Source organism: Perca flavescens, chromosome 24 (assembly GCF_004354835.1).
Source record: "Perca flavescens isolate YP-PL-M2 chromosome 24, PFLA_1.0, whole genome shotgun sequence".
Classification (NCBI taxonomy): Eukaryota; Metazoa; Chordata; class Actinopteri; order Perciformes; family Percidae; genus Perca; species Perca flavescens.
This window is the reverse complement of record NC_041354.1, coordinates 8,189,263-8,214,135: the sequence shown is the minus strand read 5'-3', so window position 1 is coordinate 8,214,135 and position 24,873 is coordinate 8,189,263. Positions and strand designations below refer to the sequence as shown.

Genomic DNA, 24,873 nt, shown 5'->3' with positions numbered 1-24,873 from the left:
GTCACTGACGAGAGTAGAAATATTACCTATGAAGTTTCAATAATCAAACAAAGCCAAATAAAACTGTTGGGCTTTTGAGAAAGGTTGGCACCAATGTGGAGTATGTTCAAATTTGTTGTTACTATAATTTGGTCCAATGCAAAATATTTATTTTACCATAGAAATTTGCTGTATATTTAAGGAGAAAGGAAAGAGATAAAAAAGGAATAAATACAATTTGTTCATACCTTCTCTTACATAATTATGGCCACTTTCATGAAGACTTCACACAATATATTTTTACAAAGTCATGCACAAAACACATGGGCACTGTATAGGACTACAGCATTTAAAAATATAGTGTGTATAGTAGATTCAAATCGGTTTTTCTGTCCGGTATAAAAACGAGATGAGTGGAGGATTCATCCCTTCATCCCCTGCTTACTCAGCTTTGTATTGCCCCCCAGTGAAGAGTATTGGTACTGATGTTTCAATGGTGCCAGCACAAAAAACAAGCCTCTCTCACACACAGTGGCAGCTCTGACAGTCAAGATGCATAAAGGGATGGTGGGAAAATAAACAACTTTGCCTGGATGTGATTTCCTCCTCCAGTCTGAATGCCCTTCTCACATTCCCGTTCTCAATTCCTCTTTCCTCCTCTCCCTTTGGTTACGCTCTTCCTCCTATTTCCTCTGTTTTGTGCCGCGTCATCTCCATGCATGGTTCAACAGTGTCACCTATGGTGTGCTGAGAGGCATTTCACCCCGTCTCACCTGCCAGTTTGGATTTTTGTTACTATGTATGTCAACTTTAGGTTTGTGTGGGTGTTTTTCTGTGTCAAAATGAGGTGGATTTATTATCTTTATCCGTCAGTGCCTCCAGGTTCCCCCGCCTGTCGAGCAGTAAGCTGTCAGAGCTCCATCATTGTCGAACTTTGCCGGCTTTGTCAGGAACTTTTTTTTTTTCCTGTACTCTCCATGCTGTCTGCTGTTTATGTTACCTGGCTGACAGCTGCATAAATCTTACAGTAAATCTGCTTCTCTAATATACCACCATTAACCCTTTACAATGCTCAATGTAAAAAAGGTACACACCCCATACATCGCTGCACAAGATTTATCTGGGTTTAATAAAGAGATTGATTTCCCTTTTGACAAATCAAGCTATAGACATGAGTTTAGAAAATAAAGATTTTAAATGGAAAGACTGGGTTAGCAGCAAAATCTGTTCAGGCTGTATCCAATAGGAGTACTGTGGAGAAGGACTTTACAAGTTAAAATAAGGGGTTACCATGCTAGAAGGGAAATTAGCTATGTAAGATTATGGCCATATTAAACCTGTTGTAATTTAATCCAGGTGTTCCAACACTAACTTTAGCTTATTGCTCAAGTTTCAACAGTCCTCAGTTTTACTGTCCGTGGACTGAGTGCAATTCAAGTGCTTACAAGTGAGGATTTTTGAATACCAACTTTATTATTAATAGAACGTCTACTTGGTTTCTGGCTTAGCCATACATTTTGGAATTTTTGGCATGATGCCGCATCAAACTAAAAGCTACATTAATGGATTTTTTTGTCCACTTGGGGGCAGTAAAACAAGCTGAAAACAGCTTGTCATCACCTAATGGTAAAACATGTGAGCATACTGTTGCATGTTCACGCATCCTGCAGACGCAAAAGGAACATTAGCAGTGATTTGGAGTTGTTTATGGCCACTCAACAAATTGAACACCAATATTCACTCTACTTTTGACTAGACCCTGTACTAGTAGTTCCCTGTGGGTTTGTTACTACTAGCGAGTCCTTTAACATAATACCAGCCATTTGAATCAAGGCTTGTTTGTGTAAAAATATTGATGATTTATTGTGAAGTTCGACCTCTAGTAGCACTATAAAGCACTTTTTTGCTTTTGTTTTCTCGTGCATGCAGACGAGGACGCAGGGAAGATTTTATTGTCTACGTGTTCTGAACCAGCAAATTGACCAAAAAGGCTAGCAGCATCATGATATACTGAATTCCTTTGGCATTACAGCTCTCCCAAGTTGTACCAGAGTGTCAACAAGCTTCAGTCCTCGCTGACGAAATATTTGGAAACAAACACCTGAGGGAGGCTCGTTGGTGCTTTAGAAAAACTGCTGTGCGTTTGTGGGAATTTTGAGTGTGTGTGTGTAAATGTGAGCGTCTCCAAGGATTTGCTGTATTTACAGTCCCTCCCAACACATACATTTCATTTGAAGCGTGTGATTGCTGAATCACTTCCATCTCTCCCAGTCAATTTACTCCCTTTATGTCCTTCCATATTTGCATCATCTCAAAGGTGGCCTTCTTTTTCTTATTTTGAAATAAGAGATCAAAGTTGCCTGACTCAGTTTTTATATTAAATCTAAAGAAAATGCTCTTTTTTCCCCCTCCTTCCATTTACTGATCCTGCAGCTCATCTGCACTGCAAATGAATGTTATCTGGCCTGAGATATCATGGGCGACTTAGTTTATCTGCAGCACAGAGGATGAAAGGAAACCATGAATAAAGATGACGAGAGAGTGAATAGGAGGGATATTCTGAGTGTGGCAGTCCACTGGCTCCACAGATCCACACAGGCATAAGCTCAGTAAACAGTGACATCTGCTGAAAATGCCACACTGCCTCAGAAATGCACATATTTAATTTAAGGAATCATTTAGTCTTTCTTGTCAGTCATGCTTTGTAGAGGTTTTTCTACCAGAATTCATATTAATTGGAGCATTGTTTATAGCATTAGTTTGCATGTTCACTTGAGATAAACACATATTCACTATATGTTCATTGCATTTCCTTTAATACGTTCACACACACAAAAATCAAATTGTGTCGTCTAATCTTCAATACATTCTATTTGTGCTAGTCTTATCTATATATCACTTCCTTTGCTCCTGCAGTGATCCATTTTCTTCAGCGTACATGATCCCATTTAACGGACGGGTTTGTATAGGTTTCATCTAATCTTCAAATTATTATTTTTTCTGGCAGTTGGGAAATGCCCATTTGCTGCCACCAACTATCTGACATTAACAGCCCTCTGGCTATTTTCATCAATGAAGAAGGAACAAAGAAAGCAGAATGTGTATGCAGAGTTGAATTTTTTTAACTTAAAAGTCAGAGACTCAAAGTTAACTTTTTGGACAGACTGATAAGACTGATTGGAAATGACGTAATTGAAATGTCACCCACACTTACTAATCGGATTACTGATGTAGCCTACTTATAACACTAAATGCAATATTTCTGGACAGTTTTAACTAAACAGTTTCCCTTTAACATCTTCTAACATCCCCATAGATTACACGCACACACTAACCAGGAACAGGGGTTGCAAATTAGCCTTGGCTAGAAATCCTAGATGCAATGCATCTGTACCACATGATTATAACATGTTACAATGTTTGCATTTTCCCTGACAAAGAAACTAATACCATAAACTGCAGCCATTAGTTTTACATAGGTGGTTCTCAGAACACAGAGTCCGACATAAATCAAGAATCCTCTGCAGGAGAACAAATGGACATGTGCACTAATTACCAATGGACTACAGCTGTGCCTGCAGCTGCCACTCCTGCACCCAATATCACCTATAGTACCCTTTGCCACACCAGTGCGGAGTTCTCAAAACTAAATATCAGGCCTAGTCCACACGGACACGGGTATTTTTATAACCAGAGTTTTTTCTCCTCCGTTTTTAAAAAAAAAACCCGTCCACACATGCTCGGTTTAAAATAAATCTCTGTCCACATGAAAACGCAAAAACACGCTGTCAAGCGCTGTCAAGAGCATGCCACACCAGCAGGCGGCGATATAACCCAAATCGTAAAGTCCCCTTGGCCAATCAGAAGCCTAGAAAAAAAGTTACATCCGCCATTGCAAAGAATCGTCAACAAACATCAACAAAGCAGTTAGCGGCGCACAATATGACGTCAAACACAGCGGATAACGGCGCACACTCTGACGTCGCAAGGCAAAAAACCCGGTTATACTGTCCACACGACAACACTGTAACCGGCGGTTCTGAAAATGCTCACCCTGGCCGGAGTTTTCAAAAATGTTCGGTTACAGTGCCCTAAAACTGCGTTTTCGTGTGGACGGAAGGCCAAACCGCGTAAAAAAAGTCACGGTTATAAAAATACCCGTGTTCGTGTGGACATGGCCTCAGTTGTGATAAAATGATTTGAACAAGACTTTACTCCCCTACATAGTTAACTTTCTAGTCACTTTTAAAGCCAGGAGTTCCAATGATGGAATGCAGGTTCACCTTCACTACAGGGAATACATGAACAAGTACCAATTGCCAAATGGCTGCAGCAGCAACTACTGCCCAATACATTAGCAAAAAAATAAAATAAAAGAATAGTTCCTGCCCAGCGGCCATTGGTCAACATTTATTTCACTAACTTATATGACTTAATGCTACTTTTGTAAATCCATCACAGAAAGCGACTAGAATTGGCTTGTGGCAATGGGTTGAAACCAAAGATGGTTTTGAAAACTCTTCCTTGATGGTGCATTTTAGAGTCGGCTGCAAAAAAACTCAATCTTGTCAACCCGAGCTTTGTAGAAACTTTGTGTCGCTGCTTGCAACGGCAGAGCGAGCGACAATAAGAATAATGACAGGGCAGAAATGGGTCAACCGCATGTCTGTAGCATGCGGTTGACCAAATGCCATGAGATAACTGTAGAGCAACTGTATGTCTGGGAGTCCGTGTACAGTAAAGACTCTTCTTTCTGGTATTTTCTTTCGTTAAGAGAATGATGAGGTGTGCATTTTCAGTGTGCAACTGGATGCATTTTGGGTATTCCATAGAAAAGGTTTAAGGCCGGCAAACTGTACATGCTATGACTTGGAAGTTCTTAACTCCTGCTTCTTTGATGGATTTGCTGACATTGCTAATGTCAAGTTTCATACTATGCATTGTGAGTCCTCAGTTTACTTCTGGTGTGTTTCTTTCGGTTGAAATCTATACCTAATTATTGCATTGTTGTTGTGTTATGTTTTAAAGATCTAGTCCTTAATATAAATTGTCCCTCACAGAACTTAGAAAATCCAGCATTTAACGCGCCATTCTTTAAGTCCACTCAGTGGTCTGCTCCATTGAGATATAAGTCCTCCTAAGAAAGCAGTGAGAAGTAAGCCGTTTCACATCATTTAATCACAAATCCCTGTGCTTTCTTTTCCACCCCCCCCCTCTCTCTTTCAATCTCACTTTCTCTGGCCTGCAGACAGCTGAGCGGCTCTTCAGGATTTCGCTGACGCTGCGCCTGGTCCCGCCTGGCCTCCTCTGAGCAGGATGGACACACTGGAGTCAGAGCTGACCTGCCCAATTTGCCTGGAGCTCTTTGAAGACCCGCTGCTGCTCCCCTGCGCTCACAGCCTGTGCTTCGGCTGCGCCCATCGCATCCTCATCTCCCACTGTGCCACCAACGAATCGGTTCAGAGCATCGGCGCCTTCCAGTGCCCCACCTGTAGATATGTCATTTCCCTGAGTCCGGAGCGTGGACTCGAAGGACTTAAGAGAAACGTGACCTTGCAGAACATTATTGATAGAGTCCAGCAGGCCTCATCGTCAGCCGGGGTCCCTCTACCGCTGGCGTTGCCTGCACCCCACAGCGGGCCCAACTCTCCCGGCGAGGAAGGGAGCAACCGGTTGGCGCTGGTCCCAGTCAGCGCCGCCATGTCCAGCCCAGGCACGCCTCCCGAACCGGTCCAGTGTCAGTTCTGCGAGCAGGACCCGCCACAGGATGCCGTGAAGACGTGTGTGACGTGCGAGGTGTCGTACTGCGAGGAGTGCCTCCGAGCGACGCACCCAAACAAGAAGCCGTTCACCGGCCACCGGCTCATCGAGCCCATGCCAGACTCCCACCTCAGGGGGCTCCAGTGTCTGGAGCACGACGAGGAGAAGGTGAACATGTACTGTGTCACTGACGATCAGCTGATCTGCTCACTGTGCAAACTGGTCGGAAGGCACAGAGACCACCAGGTGGCGGCACTGAGCGACCGCTATGAAAAACTCAAGGTGAGCACAGAAGTTGATACAAAGAATTGCAATTTGATTTCTTTCAGATTGCTTTCAGGTGAAAAATATAGATTTTATGGAGTGATCTAATTAAACGGTGGCCTTTAATATCAAGGTCCCCATTCTTTATCTAGCACGAATAATGAACTTCGAGTTTTAATTTTATGCTGCTTTGCAGTATGAAATTTCCTATTATCCTTACCCAGGTATCTAACTCGATTATCAAGTGAGATTTAATCATCTCATGCCGACTTATTATCTCTGCAGAATAATTAACCAATTAGCATAATCACTACAGCATGCCGGTGTGCCAGGAGGGTATTCAGAGGCATGCACACACAGTGAATATGGGAAGTGTCATTAGTGACGAGGCATGGTGTCTTCAATGAGGTTGCAGGTTAACGAGCGCCAATTGCCTGCCGGGTGTAGGTGTGCTTAATTGAGCATGGCTATTAGAGTGTGCTGGTAATGGCCAGAGAGGCAGCGTGTATGTGTGTGTATAGATGTGTGTTACATCAGAGCTCATGCAGAAAGAAAATGGTACTTGGAATGTCCACAGAATGCTGCTCCTCTAATAGTCTGCCCTTGAATAATTAATCACTTTTCTTAAAAAGGACTAATCCACAGATTTATTTTGCACTTCCATAAGGTTTAGGGAGTTTGGGCAATTGTCAGCTGTTTTCACAGGCTGTGTACTACTCCCCATGACTAGTAAACTGATCTTGATGTATAACATTGAGGGTGTTGTTCTTCAAGCACAAAAGCCATAGTAAGTAATCTGAAGAATTTTAAATTCAATGCAAAATCTACCAGGGAGCTATTGTAAATTGGTTAGCACAGAGTAATATGTACACTCATATCTTGGTGCCAGTTATGTAACCCTAACCAGATGCAGTTTATTTGGGTCAAGTTTGACCATTTGGGCGAGAACAAAGTCAGAACTTTTCCTCAGCTTCAGACACAGTGTTGATTAAAACATTTTGGACCATTCAGATTTTCTGGCCTGAGATATCAGGCCAGAAAAAAGAACAATGAGCAAGAAAACCCATCGAGCCTTTCAAAAGCAAAACGTTTTCAGCAAAATCCTCGTGCACGCTCACTCCGAAAGTGTTTACTCAGCCTTGCAAAGCAATAAGAAATGCTGTGGTGTGACTTCTTACAAAAACAGGTTTTTCCTTTTACCAGAGGTTTGAAACACACGTTCAAGTGTGAAGTACTTTGTAACACGTCCTCAGAGAGGAGGCATGCCTGCCGTGATGTAATGGAGGAACACTGAATCGGAGTGTTTTCAACAATTCCATGTTGTAGTACCTACAGAAAATAAGGTACCGACTAGTGCTCAATATGAAAATAGCAGCTTTGTCAAGACTTCAGAAGTGTCACAGAGTATAATGGACCTTTATCACAGCAGACATGTTGACTTTTCATAGTAGGAAAAGCATGAAAATTGAATTGAAATTGATAACCTTAACGATGGCTCAATTCCATCAAGTGTCCCAGTAAGCTATTTCAGTGAGTCAGCATGTACAATACCAGGGCCTCTCCTAAGTGGAATACAGCCATCAGTAATGGGTTTGAATACACCTGTGCTTTTCCTACTATGACATGTCAACATGTCTGCTGTGGAAAAGGTCTATGGGCCCTATTTTAACGATCTCAAACGCAAGTATCAAACGCAAGTAGCTTTGTGGGCGGATCTCAGGCGCTGTTGCCATTATACCGGTGGGATAAATTACTCTTGCGCCCGACGCAAATCTAAAATGGGTTGGTCTGAAGTAGCTACATTACTCATAGGTGTGGTTTGGGCGTAACGTGCAATAAACCAATCGGAGCGCTATCTCACATTCCCTTTAAAAGCAAGACTCACGTGTTCCATGGCGGATTGTTATTATAATGGCAGATTTTCTAGGCACGCGCTCTTAATACATCCATGGGCGCACGCCAGGAGCGGTTCACAGCCGAGGAGACCGACGTTTGCTATTGATTTTTCTTTTTGACAAAATGTAAATAAAGAAATGTCACAAAAACATACTTTGATGTTTTGGGCTCACTCTCACCGAATCACGAGGTTATGAATGCATAGTGATATTTTTGCAATGTAGTCTAACATCAGACCGGGATTACCTCACTATAGATGATGCAGCTCTTCTGTCTCTCCTCTCCCGTGCTGCTGCTGGGGCATTTGGGTCAAGTGGCATTGACACATGCATTTCAACATCACATCTCCTTAAGTCCTCTAATATTTCCTAATTTATGTCATCAACACATCCATGACTGATGGAAATGTGGTGTAAAAGAAGGTCATACGTTTCCTTGTATTTATGTATGGTTTGAAAAAAATTGGAAACTGCTGGGTCCGTGAGATGAGAGAAGCAAAGTGTATGTGCGGTGTGCACACTCTACATTACGGCCAATCATGCACCTTTAAAATAGCATCTGAATAACGCGCCACTGACTTTAGACTAGTGCCACTGACTTTAGACTAGGTTTTTCCTAGCCTGGATACCAGACGAACTTAGCCCCGCCCACAACATTCAAGGTCGGGAAGTTCACATTCTGACTAGAACCTGAGTAGGACCACATCAGGCTAAGTTTTTCCTGGTCTGTGGCGGAATTGTTTTCTGAAACTGCAAAATAGCACCAGGGAACGTTTGCGCCTGAACACGCCTCCTCTTTTCGCTGATCCGCCCCCGGGAGCGCAAAGTCATTCCCTAATTTACCAACGTGAGTCTGGAGGGAAAAGTCCGCTGTGCGTCGGGTGAAAAATAGGAATGATACATGCGTCGGTGTACAAAGTCAATTGCGCTGGGTGCAAGATAGGGCCCTATATGTCACGGAGTAGTAACATGCCCTTTTTTAACATCCAAGACCTACTAAAGAGCAGTAAAGCACCAAACAATAACCATAATCAATGATTAAAACCATCTATTTTTAGCATCTGCACTTTTAGCATCATCCTCCTCAAGAAAAAGAAAAGAACAATCAGCAGAAAAACATCCCGCACATTGATCTGTTACTATAGGCCCTCTGCTGGTTGGCACCCTTTTTTCAAGCCTTTCTGCCTCCAATGATTGATGGATGATGGGCTTTATGTCATTACAGTGTACCTTCTCATTGCGTGCAGCAAATTTAGGCAGAGATTAATAATTAGTGGGAAAGCTACGGGGTCAGTGCATCATCTAATTATCATGCTCCCTCTAGTCTTCCGAGAGAATGTAACGTAGCACAGGTGAGCGCACCCAGCAGTTATTGTACAGGCTAATTATCTGCTATAACACAAAAAGCACAGATACATGATGTGACATACTGGGAATCCCTACTGTGTATTCCCAACCCTGACAAAATACTTTAAATAGAATTCATCTCAGCATTAAAGGTTGCATGAGAGGGTTCACGTGTGATTCACTCTCACACAATTTAAATGAATTGCCGGAGGACACCGTCATCCCTGTTGGTGCTTTGAAACACAACAATTGGGGGTTAACAGCTCAAAATATGAGTGAGTTTATTTTCCTCTAACATCCAAAACAATTAGAAATGAGACAGCCAACTAGACAGCTAAAGAATGAGAGCTATATCAAGTTAAAGCTACTGTAGCTGGCCAGAATCAGTAATCCCAGCTAGCCTATTAAAGTATAAATTACACTTTCTTTTAAGTTTACTTTATTCCTAAAAAATAAAAATCATAAAAAAACAGTAAAACGTCTGTCTCTCACACACAAATACACACACCCATGCATGCATGTCTGCAAAACACATTCAGTATTCTAGGGACCCCCTATCTGCCCTCTACCCTTACAATAATCTGAAGATAAGACATGCACAGAAAACAAATGTGCCTTTTCTAGCAGAAGTTGGAGGGGATTCACCACCTCTTAGGCCTCAAAAGCCTCACGGCAGCCAGCTGGCACATGACGGGAGTTTGATACAAACCACGGGTTAAGACCCTGTTAGCCTTTAGCTGAAGAATCGCAGCACAGCATATTTTGTTACTACATTCTATACTTTTTATGTATAGGAATATTTATATGTATACGAAGATGTTGTAAATGTAACTTTTCGATATTAGTGTAATATTTATAAGAGTACATGAAGAAGAATATGTATGTTTGCAAGAAGGAATAATGCTAGTTATACTGTTCTTTTTATATCATGTGAATCATGTAAATCAAAAAGACAACGATACTTACATACACTTTTTAACATTACAACTTTTTTTTCTTCTTTTTGTCCACTTTGTTTTTCGTCAAAAATAGCAGTGAGGCTTAAATTATATATATATATATATATATATATATATATATATATATATATATATATATATATATATATATATATATATATATATATCTCAACCTCAGGCTAAATTCTGTTTCAAAGTAGAACGCTAAGTTCTGTACAAGTCACTTCACTTAACCTTAATTTGTTTCAGTATAGGCTTATTTATTCTAACTATAAACAAACAAATCTTGATAGAAACAGTAAATCGCATCTTCAATTAGGATTATGAAAAACATGTCAATTTGAATTGAAATAATTGGTTACTTTTTATATATTTGTACTGGCTTTGCTGAACTGAGTTAAAGCTTTTAAGAGTTTAGTGGCAAATAGAGTTTTGAACAAGAAACTGAAACAGGGTACCGTTGGAACTAAATTGAGGTCTCGATCAAAGCTAATTACCACAGGAAACAACCAAACCGCCACGCAATATTCATGCTGAACAACACTTTTGATTTTTAATTCATGAAGACAGAAAACTTTGTAAAAGAGTAGGCACAGAACAGGCATGAAAAGCCTCCATCAGGCAACCCAAACTTGGAATACTTAAGATGTTACAACAGTAACTCTCTTTTACTCAGATATGATGTTTTTTCTTTTATTTTGGAATCTAACAAGTCAAAACTGTTTCGGTCATATTTTCCAGACCATTTCATGCTCATCTCTTCTTGCACCGACGCTGGAATTTGAGATATCCCCACTTGGCACAGGGGGAAAAAAAAGAAAAGAATACCAGATGATTGGAATGGTTTCCTTTTTTCAGTGGCAGTGGTGGTGTGTCTGATAAGAGCCTCAGAGGTTATTGTGGGAACACCCATCCTTTCTCAGAGATAAAATTACCCCCGTCACAGTAAATTGACGGAGGAGGCGGCTGGGAATAGCTTTTAAAGTCCTTGGCTCTGGCTCTGAGGAGAAAGAACCTTGAGGATAAAAGATGGGCACTGCTGTGTGTGCGCGTGTGTCTGCTTTAGTTTCAAATCATAGGTTTGTTGTGTTTATATATAATCCATTTGGTTTAATCCGCTGCCCTTTATTGTCGAAACAACATACTTTGGGCTGTCAAAGTGCCAACATGCACAATAAAACATGAACAGACACAAACCATTTGATTCACAGCCTTGCAGATAAGCAAAATATCTACCTTTATGTCCTACGGCTGCCTCATTCTTCCTTTATATCACAAATACACTTATTCCCTTACTTCCTTAATATTAATATAATGTTATTACGTGGACAATTTCTACCTAAATTCCAACGTCAAACTTACCTTCAAGGAAATCTTAAAGAGTTAGCTAAAAATCTTCTTCTGTGGTGTAACTTCTCACCATGCTGCAGTGATGTGGAAGTGTACTTTAGGGTGTTAACGTGTACATTGTGACATCACACCCATGAGTGTGGGGTGTGGTCAGAGGTGCAACAGACTTGAATCTTTCAGAGGGGGCAGTCAAAAATAGCTTTTCAGTTTTTACTGTTTAAAATAAAAAAGCTTAATGCCTCGATCATCTAATGACAATTAAAAAAATAAAAAATAAAACAAAGACTAGAAATTAAAGCTATGGTCCCTTAAACTTGCTAGCTGATTTTGTGATGCCCTGGGGGAGGCAGAAACTAGCTGTAAATGCAACATTGGCATATTATCACAATGGCGTATCAGGTTGTCAAAGCCTATCCCATTTCAACAGCTCTTGCAAATACAACTGCATAATACACAATTTGAATAACAACCAGTGTACATGCATCCTTTCCGCTTATTTTTATCCCATAACTCTGATTTGATGAATGTTGTTTGAGGGAGAATTCAGGCAATCTTTTGCCAACTCATAAATTTAGCGTATAACATGATATTTACCAGACATGTGTTTAGGAGAACATCAATCACTGGTAATGTATTATTTAAAAAGAGGAAAAATGAAGGAAAAAAGAAAAGAAAAAAAAAGGCCTCTTCAGGATGTAAACAAGGGGAGTAAAAAGACTCAAAGGTTTGCTCTTCTTAGTAATCACAAGGCATTACAGAATGTAAAGAAAGTTTGGAATATATTTAATTTGGTACATTGTCTTTTAACTCTCAATCATGCGTTGAATTGATGCATCACTACTCATAGTGTAAGGTTAAAGGACAATTCCGGCACAAAACAAATCTAGGGGTCAATAACAGATGTGTACCCACTCGATCGTTCTCTGGGACATGTTTGCACGCTAATCGAATGTGTTTGTAGCTTGAAACAAGCTAGCGTGGACTGCTGATTAGCTTACAACGCTAGTATTCGGGGCTCAGGGAAAATAAAAACAAATCGCTATTTATGCCACTAAAAAGGCTCAAAATATCACCACACTTCAACGGTAGCATAATGAGGGCCCCTAAATGTTAACCGAAGCATTGAGAACGTTGTAAGTTTACAGACAGTTTATTAAAAAGATAGTTTGGGTAAGACAGTAGCTCCCAAGACGGCAGCCGCCTGTATACAAGAACGCGGCTGTCTTTATAACAACTAGCGTTGTAAGCTAATCAGTGGTCCGCGCTAGCTTGTTTCAAGCTACGAACACATTCAATTAGCATGAAAACATGTCACAGAGAACGATCGAGTGGGTACAGCTCTGTTATTAACCCCTAGGTTTGTTTTAAGTATCGTGAAATTTGTCCCAGTTTGTGAGAGAGCCACCAGTTTAACCCCACAGTTTTGGAATAGAAGCCTGTCCAAAATAAAGTCTGGTTCTCTCTTCAATTAAAGCCATTATTTGAGAAATTACAGTGCAGCCCTCACGGTCTTACTTTCTGTCTTTCTACATGGAATTTTCCTTTTCCACAGTCAAACACAACCTCACACACCCCATCCTTTCCCAAATTCCCCTAGCACAATGTTCCTTCCATTCTTTGTTTTTGGTTTTTCTCTGTTGTGCTTTGCTTTTGAGTCAGGCTTGTTTTCAAGCCCGAGTCATCGGTTTCTCTTGGACTTTGACACACACACAGTTTCCAATTTACAGAGGAGCTCACTGGTAGAAAAGTGGGTGTCGAGCAAACACAACGGTGCCCTCTATTAAATACAGAACACCCTATATGCAATGAAGACATATTGATGATAAATTGTGTAAAAAGTGCACAAAACAGACACTTTGTGGGGACCCACCATTGACATAATGCATTCCCTAGCCCCTTACCCTAACCTTAACCATCACAACTAAATGCCTAACCTTAACCCTTACCCAATTCTATCCCTAATCCTACAACCAAGTCTTAACCCTCAAACAGCCCTTTAAACTTGTGGGGTCCAGCATTTTGGACCCCATTTTGGGACCCCACAGGTATACTGGACTCACGGTTTTTGAACCCCACGAAGACACACACACACAGAGAGAGAGAGAGAGAGAGAGAGAGAGAGAGAGAGAGAGAGAGAGAGAGAGAGAGAGAGCTGGGTAAGGATTCCTGAGAACAAAATCCTGCTCAGTGTCACAGTAAATCTCAAAAAAGATGTAGCTCCTCTGAAGTTTTCAGTTCACTTGTCTACCTGTCTCCATCTACGTAGTGTATGGGTGTGTGTGTGTGTGTGTGTGTGTGTGTGTGTGTGTGTGTGTGTGTGTTCCCCTCGCAGGCAGTCTTAGCTTATCAGCAGTGCTTTAGGGTGATTTAGCTCACTCATAGCCTGCACCCGCAGCCGCTCTTGCACATATGAACAGTGCACTAATGACAAAGGCAGAAAACATCAAGAGCCACACAACATTTTTGTTTTTCAGCTGACAGGGCGACGTTAGGTGATGAAAAGTTTGCCTCGGTTTCAAAGAGTGGATTCTTGTGGGGTGATAGAAGAAGAAGCTGTGAGAGGATCTGAGTGTGCTGCAGCAGAGCAGCTTCCCACTGATTAAGAGCAGATGCTGTGGAGGGAACCGGCTTTCCTTTGAAAAACACAAAACTGGCGCTACTTCTGTCATCTGACCACACTCCATAAACAAAACAAACTATTTTTAGACATTTACATTTCAAGACATTTCACTATTCTTCTCGTCTCCTACAGTGGAATCACAGGAGAGTTTTGTCTGCCTCCATGTGACCATACACATCACTGTGTGGATTAGAGACTTACCACATCAATCCTTATTAGGATTCCTTTTTTTAAAAAAGACAAGACATGACAGGCTACCCTATCTATGAGAAGTACATTTTTATGTACATGTTTCATTAAAGGTAACCCCAACCAGGTGTGATGTCACAGCGTGATGACACAACCCAGAGTACACTTGTATATCACTGCAGCAGAGTGAGAGGAACACTGGAGGTCACTAAAAACAAGATTTATAGCTGGCGTTTAGTTGCTTTTTAGAAATACTTCTACGCAAAAAAAATATCTTATGAAAACGCATGCACAGAAATGTATTGCTCAAAGATGGAGTAGCCCACCATGCCTTACCTTTAATGACATGATGGTCGGTCACTAATCCACATGTTTTTTGCAACTCTAATTAGGGCTGCATGGATCTGACGTTTTTAGTCCCGGTACCTGAGGCTTAATGTGTGTGCCTCACTGTGTGAAAGTGACTGGGAGCATTCTTTTATTTGTAAGAGAAAATCAGGCTTGACTTAAACATTACTTTTCTAACTTTGTAAAACAAAGTGGAACAAATAAATACTTAGATTTAAATGTTACGTAATGGATAATTCTAGACAAGGTGTCCATAATCAGGAAGAAATGGAGAACAGGGAGGCCAAAACTTCTAAACATGTACTTATCTACCATACTTGAGTAAGAGTTACTTTCCGCTACTTGTTTTTAAGTGTGGGAAATTATTAAACGCTAAATTAATCCGAATCCATTGGCTTATTGTATATCTAAAAACTCATCAAATCGACACGGCTTAGACTAGTTGGTTCAGAGCTTAACAGACAGTGTTTGGGGGTACAAATCCAGCTCGGACTGGCAGCTGAAAATGAGGATAGGCAGAGAGAGAGAGAGAGAGAGAGAGAGAGAGAGAGAGAGAGAGAGAGAGAGAGAGAGAGAGAGAGAGAGAGAGAGAGAGAATAAACAAGCAGGATGATTGTCAGGTGATCAACCCTTTCATGTCCAATTCTGACCACATTTACAAAGAGTAAATGTGTATATGCCTTGTGCGTGTGTGTGTATAAAATGTACAGCCACGCAGAGGCATGGAGACTGACAGCAGGTTTCTTTTCTTGTTTTCATCTCTTGGGTACATGTCACTGTGTATTTCGTTATTGCATTTCAGATTGTGGGTGTTTTAATGTGGAGAAGTAAAGTTTGCATTCAATGCTTGTTTACAATATGCTAGACAATTAAATACTATGCTTTTCCTTTTTGCGTTCATGCATGCATGCAGCTGCATACACCAACCTGCACGTGACACAGCTGCTGACTTGTTTTGATTCCGGTCGTCATCATCCTATAAGAGGTTTAGTTTATTTTTATCTCTATGGATGATAATGGCGACAAGAAGCATCATATTCATCTCAGAGGCGACCTTTATGCTGCTTTTGATTTTGTGTGTCATTGCCGTATTAAGGCCAGCCATTAAGCCCCTAGTGCCACTAACACACACACACACACACACACACACACACACACACACACACACACACACACACACACACACACACACACACACACACACACACACACACACACACACACACACACACACACACACACACACACACACACACACACACACACACACACACACACACACACCCCTGGGTTAGTCACTATTCCCCCTGGGTTAACTCCTTTTTAATCCTCAACATAAATGTCAGAACCTGGCTGGGTTTACACTGCTGCTAAAAGGTGGTTAAGTGAATTGTGATGTAGTATATCTAGCCAGTTGGTTTTCTTTTTTTAAAAGTTGAGAAATTAGCAATTTTGTTTTAACAGAAGATACAAATATTTCAAATTTAAGTTTTCGGAAACCTGTGCTTTCACAGCGAAGCTATCTGTGGCATTTGCTGTTTCGGCCTTGCTGCTCCAATGTCCCTTAAACCCAATTTTCAAGACATGCAGGAAATCTCAGCATTCACTGAGTTTGAGATTTTAATTCTTCTGGAAAACAGGACTGTGGAGACGTGGCATCAGAGCGGCTTAAGCATGCTTAGTTTGGCAATAATACGACGGGTCTCGGAAGCAATGGTGGCAGATTGGGCCCCGGCAGATGAAAAGCAGCAAAAGTGAAAAAAGGGGAGGATTAGAGAAAAGCAAGGGAGGAGCGTTAGGGGACAGAGTTGACGTACTGTCACCTGTTTGCCGGTTCGTTAGCCTGGAGCGCTGCTGCGTGCTCTCATAAGGAAAGCTTTTCATGCCTAATTTGTCGCTTGGCTGGGTTTGCGCATGGCTTGGTGCTCAGCGGAGTGGCTGTCCTAGTCACATCTCCTAGAGCAGGCTCCTCTTTCGGAGGCTCGGACCGGGCAGGATGAGGAGGCAGTACAGGGATGAGGGGTATCACCCGCACTCTGAGGTATGTGCAAGCGCACCTCTTCAGGAGGAAGAAGAAAACTGTACAACTCCCGGGGGATGCTCGTGAGGAGGAAGAGTTGAGGGAAAAACATTGCTTCTCTTTGCTGTGCTTGCGCTGAGGAATCCTGCTTGCTCATTTCTGCTTAAATCTCTAAACTGTCCCGGTTTTCCACTTGCTCTAAAACTCTAAAACTGTTTTGTGATGTAGTGCCTGAGGTTGTCTAACAACTTCTTTGGTTCCTGTAAGCAGAGACTCTTAAGCAGGAAAAATCTGATGCATTTTCATCCTCCTTTGATTTACTGCCCTGCCCTCCACGTCCGTTTCTTTGCCTTTATGTCCCAACCATTTCTTTTTTCGTTTCTCACTCTGTTCTTTTGATTTGTTTGCTACAGCAAGCCCTGGACTCCAACCTGAGTAGTTTGATCAAGAGGAACAACGAGCTGGAGTCTCTTATGGGGAAACTGATCCAGACTTGTCAACATGTAGAGGTGAGTCACAGTGGTCACCACCAACCCATCTATTGTCTCGGACTAGTCAGCATGAGACATTTATAATAGAATTTGTAATAATTGTAAATATAAATTTTGTATTTTCATGTTTACAAATAAACAGCCACTGGCCTCTCTCCTATGTTACCTGTATCACGACTTAAGACTGAGACCAGTATCATTCAGCTTAGCACGTAGCTAATGTTAGCAGTTAAACTAAAACCGTATAGAGGCTGTAAAAAAAAATGTTTATGCAATTTGAAAATGTACTTTAGAGCTGAAAGGATTTTTGCCAGAAAATAGTTTGTGAATTTATTTTCAATCAAAAATGGTCTCTCTTTGGGACTGGAGTGTTGGTCAGACAATACAATTATTTTAAGATGGCATCATGGGCTTTGGGAATTTGTGCTTTCTGACATTTTATAGACTAAACCATTAATAAATAATGAAAAAAAAAAAATCTTTAATTGCAGCCCTGCTGTATTCTTTTATGGTCAAACTTCTGAGGTGAACACGAAGGTGAACTTAAGCTGCAGAGATGTAATGAATTGTACGCACAAAGCTAATGCTAAGAAAAGATCATTTCAAATGACGGTGCAGTGTTTAAATTATATCTGGTATTAAGTTCTCTATTATGAGTATTATGAGGTGTGAAAATATGGACTTAAGCATCAGCTGACAATGCTTAAGCATAACTTATTCCATCTTTAAAACAACGTGTAGCATAAACTAACACCTTTAAAAAGGTGTGAAACATTGTTTGCTTTTCTTTTAGGTTTACTATGAGGATAACAAAGTTTGTGGATGTCTGGGTGTAGTGAGCTTTACTGAAGACAATTCTGTTCTTAGCCTGCCTGTTCATGTTACGCTGGCCTACTAAGAAGCTTTAAATAAAGCAATGCCACAGGGTTAAAAGGCAGTGACATCTTTGTTGAGGAATAATGGCGAACAGCCTCCGTGCCTGACAAGGCCTTTAGAAACTGCAAGGAAAGAGGATTGTGATTTATTAAGGAGATTTTTCTTCTTCTAAAGTGCTGTGCATATTTTGTAACTGTTTTTGTGTCATCGTCACGCAAATATGTTTTTCTGTTAGCTAAGCTTGAATAATTTTGATGATGCAGACATTTTCAATAAACTAAAAAAAGGACCAAAAAAAGGAAACACTCCACTTTAAAACTCCGATATTATTAAATAATGCATATACGAGGGGCAAAAGAAAATGCTTGACCGCTTCCCCCCCCCAGTGCATTACGATCACACATACAGTAGGGTTTCACAGCACACTCTGACGCCCTAAAAGCTTGTGGAGTGTACAGTGGTAACACTTTGCTAAGTTTCAGGTGAGAAAAGTCATATTGCACAAGTAGAGGATGGAACTTGGTGGTGAGCATGAGCCAAAACAAATGCATAAACTCAGTAAATTAAGCTATTTGACATGCAGCCGCCCATGAGAGGGATGAATGTGACAGGGCTTAAAAAAAAAAAAAAAAAAAAAAAAAAAAAAAAGCATTGCACAGGCAGCTTTCTTAATATTTAACATCAGATTAATCTACTGCCAAAGGCTTCTTTGGAGATGACTGCTGAGATTCTCCCAAACTGTTCATGCATACTTAGAAAAGAAAATTGGAATTGAATAAGGCATGGATGGTCTTCTAAAAAAAGGATTGCAAGCTCACATCCAGTCACTAAACAGTATGTGCTTTGGTTTAACCATACCCACAATCGAATGCTCCTGCACCACATCGTTTTAAAATACGCCATTCTTTTTCAGCTGGCAACATGTCGACTAATAGAATTAAGATGCTGGAATTGTTAGAATCTAAATGCCGCACTATATTTGCACCGTTCTCTGCTGCCTTTTGCATGTTGAAAAATCATGTTTGAATCCAATTAATATAATCACAAACTTGCTTATACTGTAGCAAAAAAAAAAAACATAAGAAATACTTCTAAAGTCTTTGGCTTAATGCTGCACAAACAGGCATCAGGTCACTGGATATATTATTAGGCATGTAAACTTTAAAGTCATCTCCCCATCAGAAAGTTTGGTTGGTGTGCCTTTTCAGAAAGTTTGGATATCCTTGAGTCATTTTTGTATGTGTGTGTGTTTCTGTGGCTAATGAATCACTTAATGTCCCTGCCAGGGTGCAATCTGTCATGTATGCTTCAGAGGGCTCTGCCCACACTCATTAGATGCTCCACATCTTTACATGACACATTATGACTCTGGTCAAACTGTGTGTGTGTGTGTGTGTGTGTGTGTGTGTGTGTGTGTGTGTGTGTGTCACAATTTTACCATGCCAACCTTTACCAGCAGCTTGACTATTACAATGTTTTACGCTACCAAATGTCTTCCTGTGAAATTTAAAAATAAATTTTCTTACTGGAGTGCTTACATTTGGAGGCGGAGTGACTACAGTGTATGCGCGTGTTTGTGTCTGTGTGTGCGTTATGACTTGTGTGTTCATGCAGCCTTGTGGGCGGTTGTTCCAGTCAGATGAGCAATATTGGAGGACGTCATCTTTATTCACATCGAGTTCTTGAGACTAACAGTCGTAAAATGTCAGAGAAAGTCAATCAGCCAAGAAAACTTAGTCCTATTTTGGTTTTATTTACATTTATCAGTTGCTGGAAACTATTTATGACCCAATGGTGGTTAAACAAATTACAGCAAAAGAAGCTAAATCTGCTGGAGACCAAACGAGCTGACTTCTAAAAAACAGATGAACTTTAATGTGTCTTTGCAGTCTATATTCAGAGAAGCTTCTACCCCTGAAACTCCATTATTTTTAGATCTGTATGAGTATGCTAATTGGTGTACAAAATAGCACAAAGAGATAACATATACACAAGCTTTTCACAGAGTAAGCAGTTTTACATCTTAAGCTTCCCCAGAGCTGTCGCGGTGATGTCGAAGAAACCAATTAGCAGTGCTGAAAAGGCAGATGCACCGACGTTGCTCTGTACAGCAGAGTGAAGGCATTCAGTTAAGCATGTCTCCGATACTCTAAAGCACCGAGATGTAATCCAGGTGGCAAATTGTTTTTGTTGGCAACACATGCCTAGAAAAGCACATAAATGCAGTTTACAAGGCCACGTTGAGGATATTGATGAAGTCCTTTTCAGCCCAGTTTGGCTCTGTGGAGGAAAGGCAAATGACTCCCCGTGATGTCATTATTAAAACACCTGTCAACATGCGCGCGTGTGTGTAAGAGAGAGTGTATGAACAACTTTTTGGCTTGGCAACACTCACAGCTGACTTCCCTTTCATTGCTCCCTGTGCTATCGCTTTGCCGCGGCAAGAAAATGCTTTACAAGGTGCTGAAAGCAGCGCTAGGAAATGACCACAAGGAGAAATCACACATTATGTCAGGACCTGCAGTCTTATAATTGGAGTTAAAACAACAAGTTATAGTCTGCTTAGACTTTAAAGATTCCAAGTGAATCAAACACGTCAGCGAATGCAGCTGGATTTTTCTTCTAAAGACCCTAATGGCACAATGCTGAATGTAAGCAACACTGTTCTTTCCCAAACACCTTCCAGCTAAATTAAATAGATTTTCGAAAGTTTAATGCCATCAGTTTGTGGATTTGGGCCAAGCAGATGTTTAAACCCACTGTCACAAAACTAAATTTGCTTTTATATAAAGTTAGTGCAGCACTGACCTTTCTCTACAGTATATATGTAGGGTGGCTAGTTTCTACCTTCAAAAGTCCGTATATTCCCTATACAATGGGCACTCAGTTTACTATATAGTGAGCAGTACATTTGAAATTACCTACACGTACTGTATCAATCAGTCTTTTTGTCTCACAATGGTCATTTTTGCCTAAGCAATACACTGAATTCTATCTTGGGACTTTTTTTTAGGGCACTATATAGTAAATAGGTTGTGATGTCAGACACAGTCTGGTCCTATTGCAGCCACAGAGCCTCCTGCTTATTTTACTTGTCACGCAGCACTCAAGCCAGTAGGAGGCAAAATGGCTGAATAAGCCTCATCTTCCTCAAGTGTTTGCTTCAAGACAGAAGGGCCGGCTGATGGATGAAAATGACATCCTGTCCCTCAGGCCAACATGATGTGGAGCCACTAAACTTATATCCCCTCTATATGACCAGCATCCATCAATCCCTTTGTTTATCTAATGCTCTGTGTGAATTGTTCTCAGGTGAATGCGTCCCGTCAGGAGGGCAAGCTCCTGGAGGAGTGCGATATCCTGATTGACATCATTCAGCAGAGGAGGCAGATCATTGGCAACAAGATCAAGGAGGGGAAGGTGAGGGGAACACTCAACGGGGCGAGGAGTGCGATAGCAGACACCATTCATTTTATTTTGCCGTTTGGTATACCCATCTTTCACTTCATATCCTCTCACTGGCAAGAAGTGAATAAACTTGAAATGTGTAGCCCATTTTAAAAACTACCCATGAAACCACTTGTCCATGTTCCACCACAAAACAGCATAATGTACTTTACTAATGCTTAACGCTAATTAGTTTGATTAAAAATTATATTTGTTTCCATCACCATTTCAGAAGGTATACTGATCATCAATCTAATATTCCCCAGTCATATGTATGAAAATAAAAGACTGCTCATGTCATCACCTTTTTTCATCATCGTTTTAACACATTCAGTGAAAACACCCATTTATGTGTCAAATGCAATACTTGGTTACAGCCACTTGACCTTATATCATGGTCAGGAGGCAAACTGTTCAGCTGCCTAAAATGCAAACCCTTCAACACATTCCGAACAGACGGGAAAAACACTCCAACTGGCCAAAAGTAGATCCCAGAGCATATGGGAGGGTGCACATGTACTCTAAACCCGGATGATTTTTTAAAGCTGTATCTAATGAGACTTGGAACCCACTGGGGATCTTTTTTCACCGTGTAATGTACGCTTTTATCTTAGGATTGCATCTGTAAAGACAGATGATAGAGGTATGTATTTTTAGGCCAACAGATTTCTACAAATGCTTTTTGGTAGAGTGCTTGAACATGATCAATAACAACTGAAAAGGCTCTTTTGAGACCAAGTTTCTGTTGTTAGTCATCCTTATTTTTTTAACATGACGAGGATTTCTTAATCCCCATCCAAATCCATTGAGAGTTGCAGTGTTTTGGGTTCTTTACGAGCCAAGCCGCTGATGAAATATCTTTTGACCTCAATCCAGCCACTGACCTCAATCTGTCTCTTAACATCTCCGCTCATACTGTAGGGAGAGGAATAAAACCGAGGGGCAAACGGGGGAAAATAAATTACCAGATTTGCGTGCATAAGAAACACTGAAAGTCCTAGACAATATTAGCAGGGACATGAGAGAAGCTTAACTCATGTAATTCGGTTTTCTGTTTCAATAGAAATCCATTCTCACAAAGCTTCGTTGCACAATCACACCCATTGATACTTTGATTTGCTCTACAACGTAGAGAGAAGAGTTAACCTTGAAATGTCTGGTTCATTTATCATCACAGTTACAAGAGAACCAGGGCTTCTTATCTACAGTAGACCCTCATAGAAGAAGAAACGTTACAAGTAGGGATGCCTACACATATCAGCTTCCTGTCCCTGAAACTTAAGCTAAGCAGGATGGACACGTCCGTGGCCTTTGCTATTCACCGTCTCTGATGTTCATACCATTAGGAAAACAGGACTATGTGTATGTGCCAACCCTGGATCGGACCTTGTTGCGTATAAGTGACTTCAAATTCTTAACATCCATCTCCTCGGACCAATACAACCCCATATTTCATGTTCTCATCATCGCATCTTAACCTGGTTGAGGGCATTTTCATGCATTCTTGGTTTTGATTCTTTGTTCTCAGACTTCTTTGCATTTGCCGTCCTTTCCAGGCACAAAGGATTCGAAAGCTTGCCCAACAGATCTCCAACTGCAAGCAGTGCATCGAGAGGTCCTCCGCCCTCATCACGCAGGCTGATCAGACACTGAAGGAAACCGATCACGCTCGCTTCCTGCAGACTGCCAAATGCATCAACGAGAGGTCAGATTGAATGAAGACCTTTTTTCAGACATAAAAAAAATAAGCCAAACAAAACATCACACAAAAAAAAAAAAAGACATGCCTGAAAAGGAGGAGTATACACTTATGTAATCCTAACCCTTTTCCATAACTCAGTAAATAATAACTACCATTATTATTATCATCATCATCATCATCATCATCATCACATTTATATATCTTATTCACAATTATCTTAGGATATATAGCCTGCCTATATCTATCTATGAAATCATATTGCTTTGTACCTTTTTTTCAACTGGATTATGGCTGGACATTGCTTTAGTTCAGTGTGCAGACCATTCCACAATTTCACACCACTGATTGTAATGCACTGACTTTATAGTCGTGCGAAAGATTGCCCACACACTGGCCACACAGCTTAGCAAACCAAAGTCTAGCTTTAGGGAAAGGGCAACGAGTGCACACATAGCTGTTGAAAAAAAACTATTTTAGAACTTTGTGTGCTTAAAAAAATATCCCTAACAACAAAAGACAAGTAGAGAGGGAAATCTATCTTTAATTTAGCTTAATCTCATTCCACTCCCTGCTCAAGCTTTCTGACTAATTGTAATTGAGAACCGGTGTCCAATATGTGCATCCTCAGGAGTGAGTGATATAAAAAGCAATTGTTATCAATTAGTCCTTTGGACAGAAGTAGTGTTTCAATCAGAATCTCATCTGCAGTGTCACTAATTAGGGAGCCGATTTCATTCAGAGCCAGTATTTTTAATTTAGCAACAGTTAACTGTTGTATATTACGTCATCAGATAAGCATGCTAAAATACATTGTTTATACATCTTGGAATAGCATATCATGATACCTGTTCCTCAGTTCTACTGTAAACACTTTGCAGATAGGAAGTATGAAAACCTGTCCACTTTTGATTGGGAATGATCTAGGGTTTCCATGGCAACTGCATCAACTCAAGTGCTGATCCCTGAGATACACCTATCAGACACCTTCGACACTGTTGCCCTGGACTTCACCCGAGAGAAGAAGTTGCTGGAGAATCTGGATTACCTTACTGGTAAAAGTCTAAGTTTTTCCCTTTATTATTGATTAATGATTGATTTCAAACCCTTGTTTTAAATTCAAAGTCAAAAATCAGTGGGCATTTCCATTCATGTGCACCGTATAAAACGCTTGACATTTACTTTGTTCGAGGTTAAAAATCAAAAACCAGTCTAGCCCTTTAATACCGTTCCTCACTGACACACATGAAACCAAACATTGCCTTTAATCACAATTCTATTCCAGCTTTAAAATCTGCTTTTGTTATTTTTCTTTAATTCTTTTGAAGTCTCTGCTGTCTTCCGTGTTTGAAGGAGCAGGCCCCAGCCTATTAACTCCAAAATTAAATTTTCAACATTAATTTCCGATGTCCCATTTGGAAGGACCCGTCAAAATGTCACCGCATGAATTATGAGCTCGCTGGGGACGAAAACAAGGCATCATTGGTAGTGGATTTGAAAGTCTGTGAAAATGGCTGGCTCCTTTTATTTCTCTGCAATGCATGAGGGCTTTGCTGGAGGGCCTTTTCACTAAGTGAATCAGTCTGAATCACTCCACTATGTGCAGCCACTCATGGCAGAAGGAGCAGG

At 40.8% G+C, this 24,873-nt stretch overlaps 1 protein-coding gene and 1 long non-coding RNA gene across 2 annotated transcripts in view; one reads left to right on the top strand and one right to left on the bottom strand.

Moving 5' to 3' along the window:
- LOC114550886 (uncharacterized) overlaps positions 1-24,873 on the bottom strand; it is a 161,319-nt gene that overhangs the window by 125,786 nt on the left and 10,660 nt on the right. The gene's annotated exons all lie outside the window — the stretch shown is intronic.
- LOC114550884 (E3 ubiquitin-protein ligase Midline-1) overlaps positions 1-24,873 on the top strand; it is a 38,327-nt gene that overhangs the window by 7,679 nt on the left and 5,775 nt on the right. The window contains exons 2-6 of the mRNA XM_028571844.1: positions 5,228-6,021; positions 17,145-17,240; positions 21,411-21,518; positions 23,102-23,250; positions 24,172-24,299. Coding sequence (XP_028427645.1) covers positions 5,296-6,021; positions 17,145-17,240; positions 21,411-21,518; positions 23,102-23,250; positions 24,172-24,299 — 1,207 coding nt within the window. The 5' untranslated portion in view covers positions 5,228-5,295. The remainder of the gene's footprint in view (positions 1-5,227; positions 6,022-17,144; positions 17,241-21,410; positions 21,519-23,101; positions 23,251-24,171; positions 24,300-24,873) is intronic.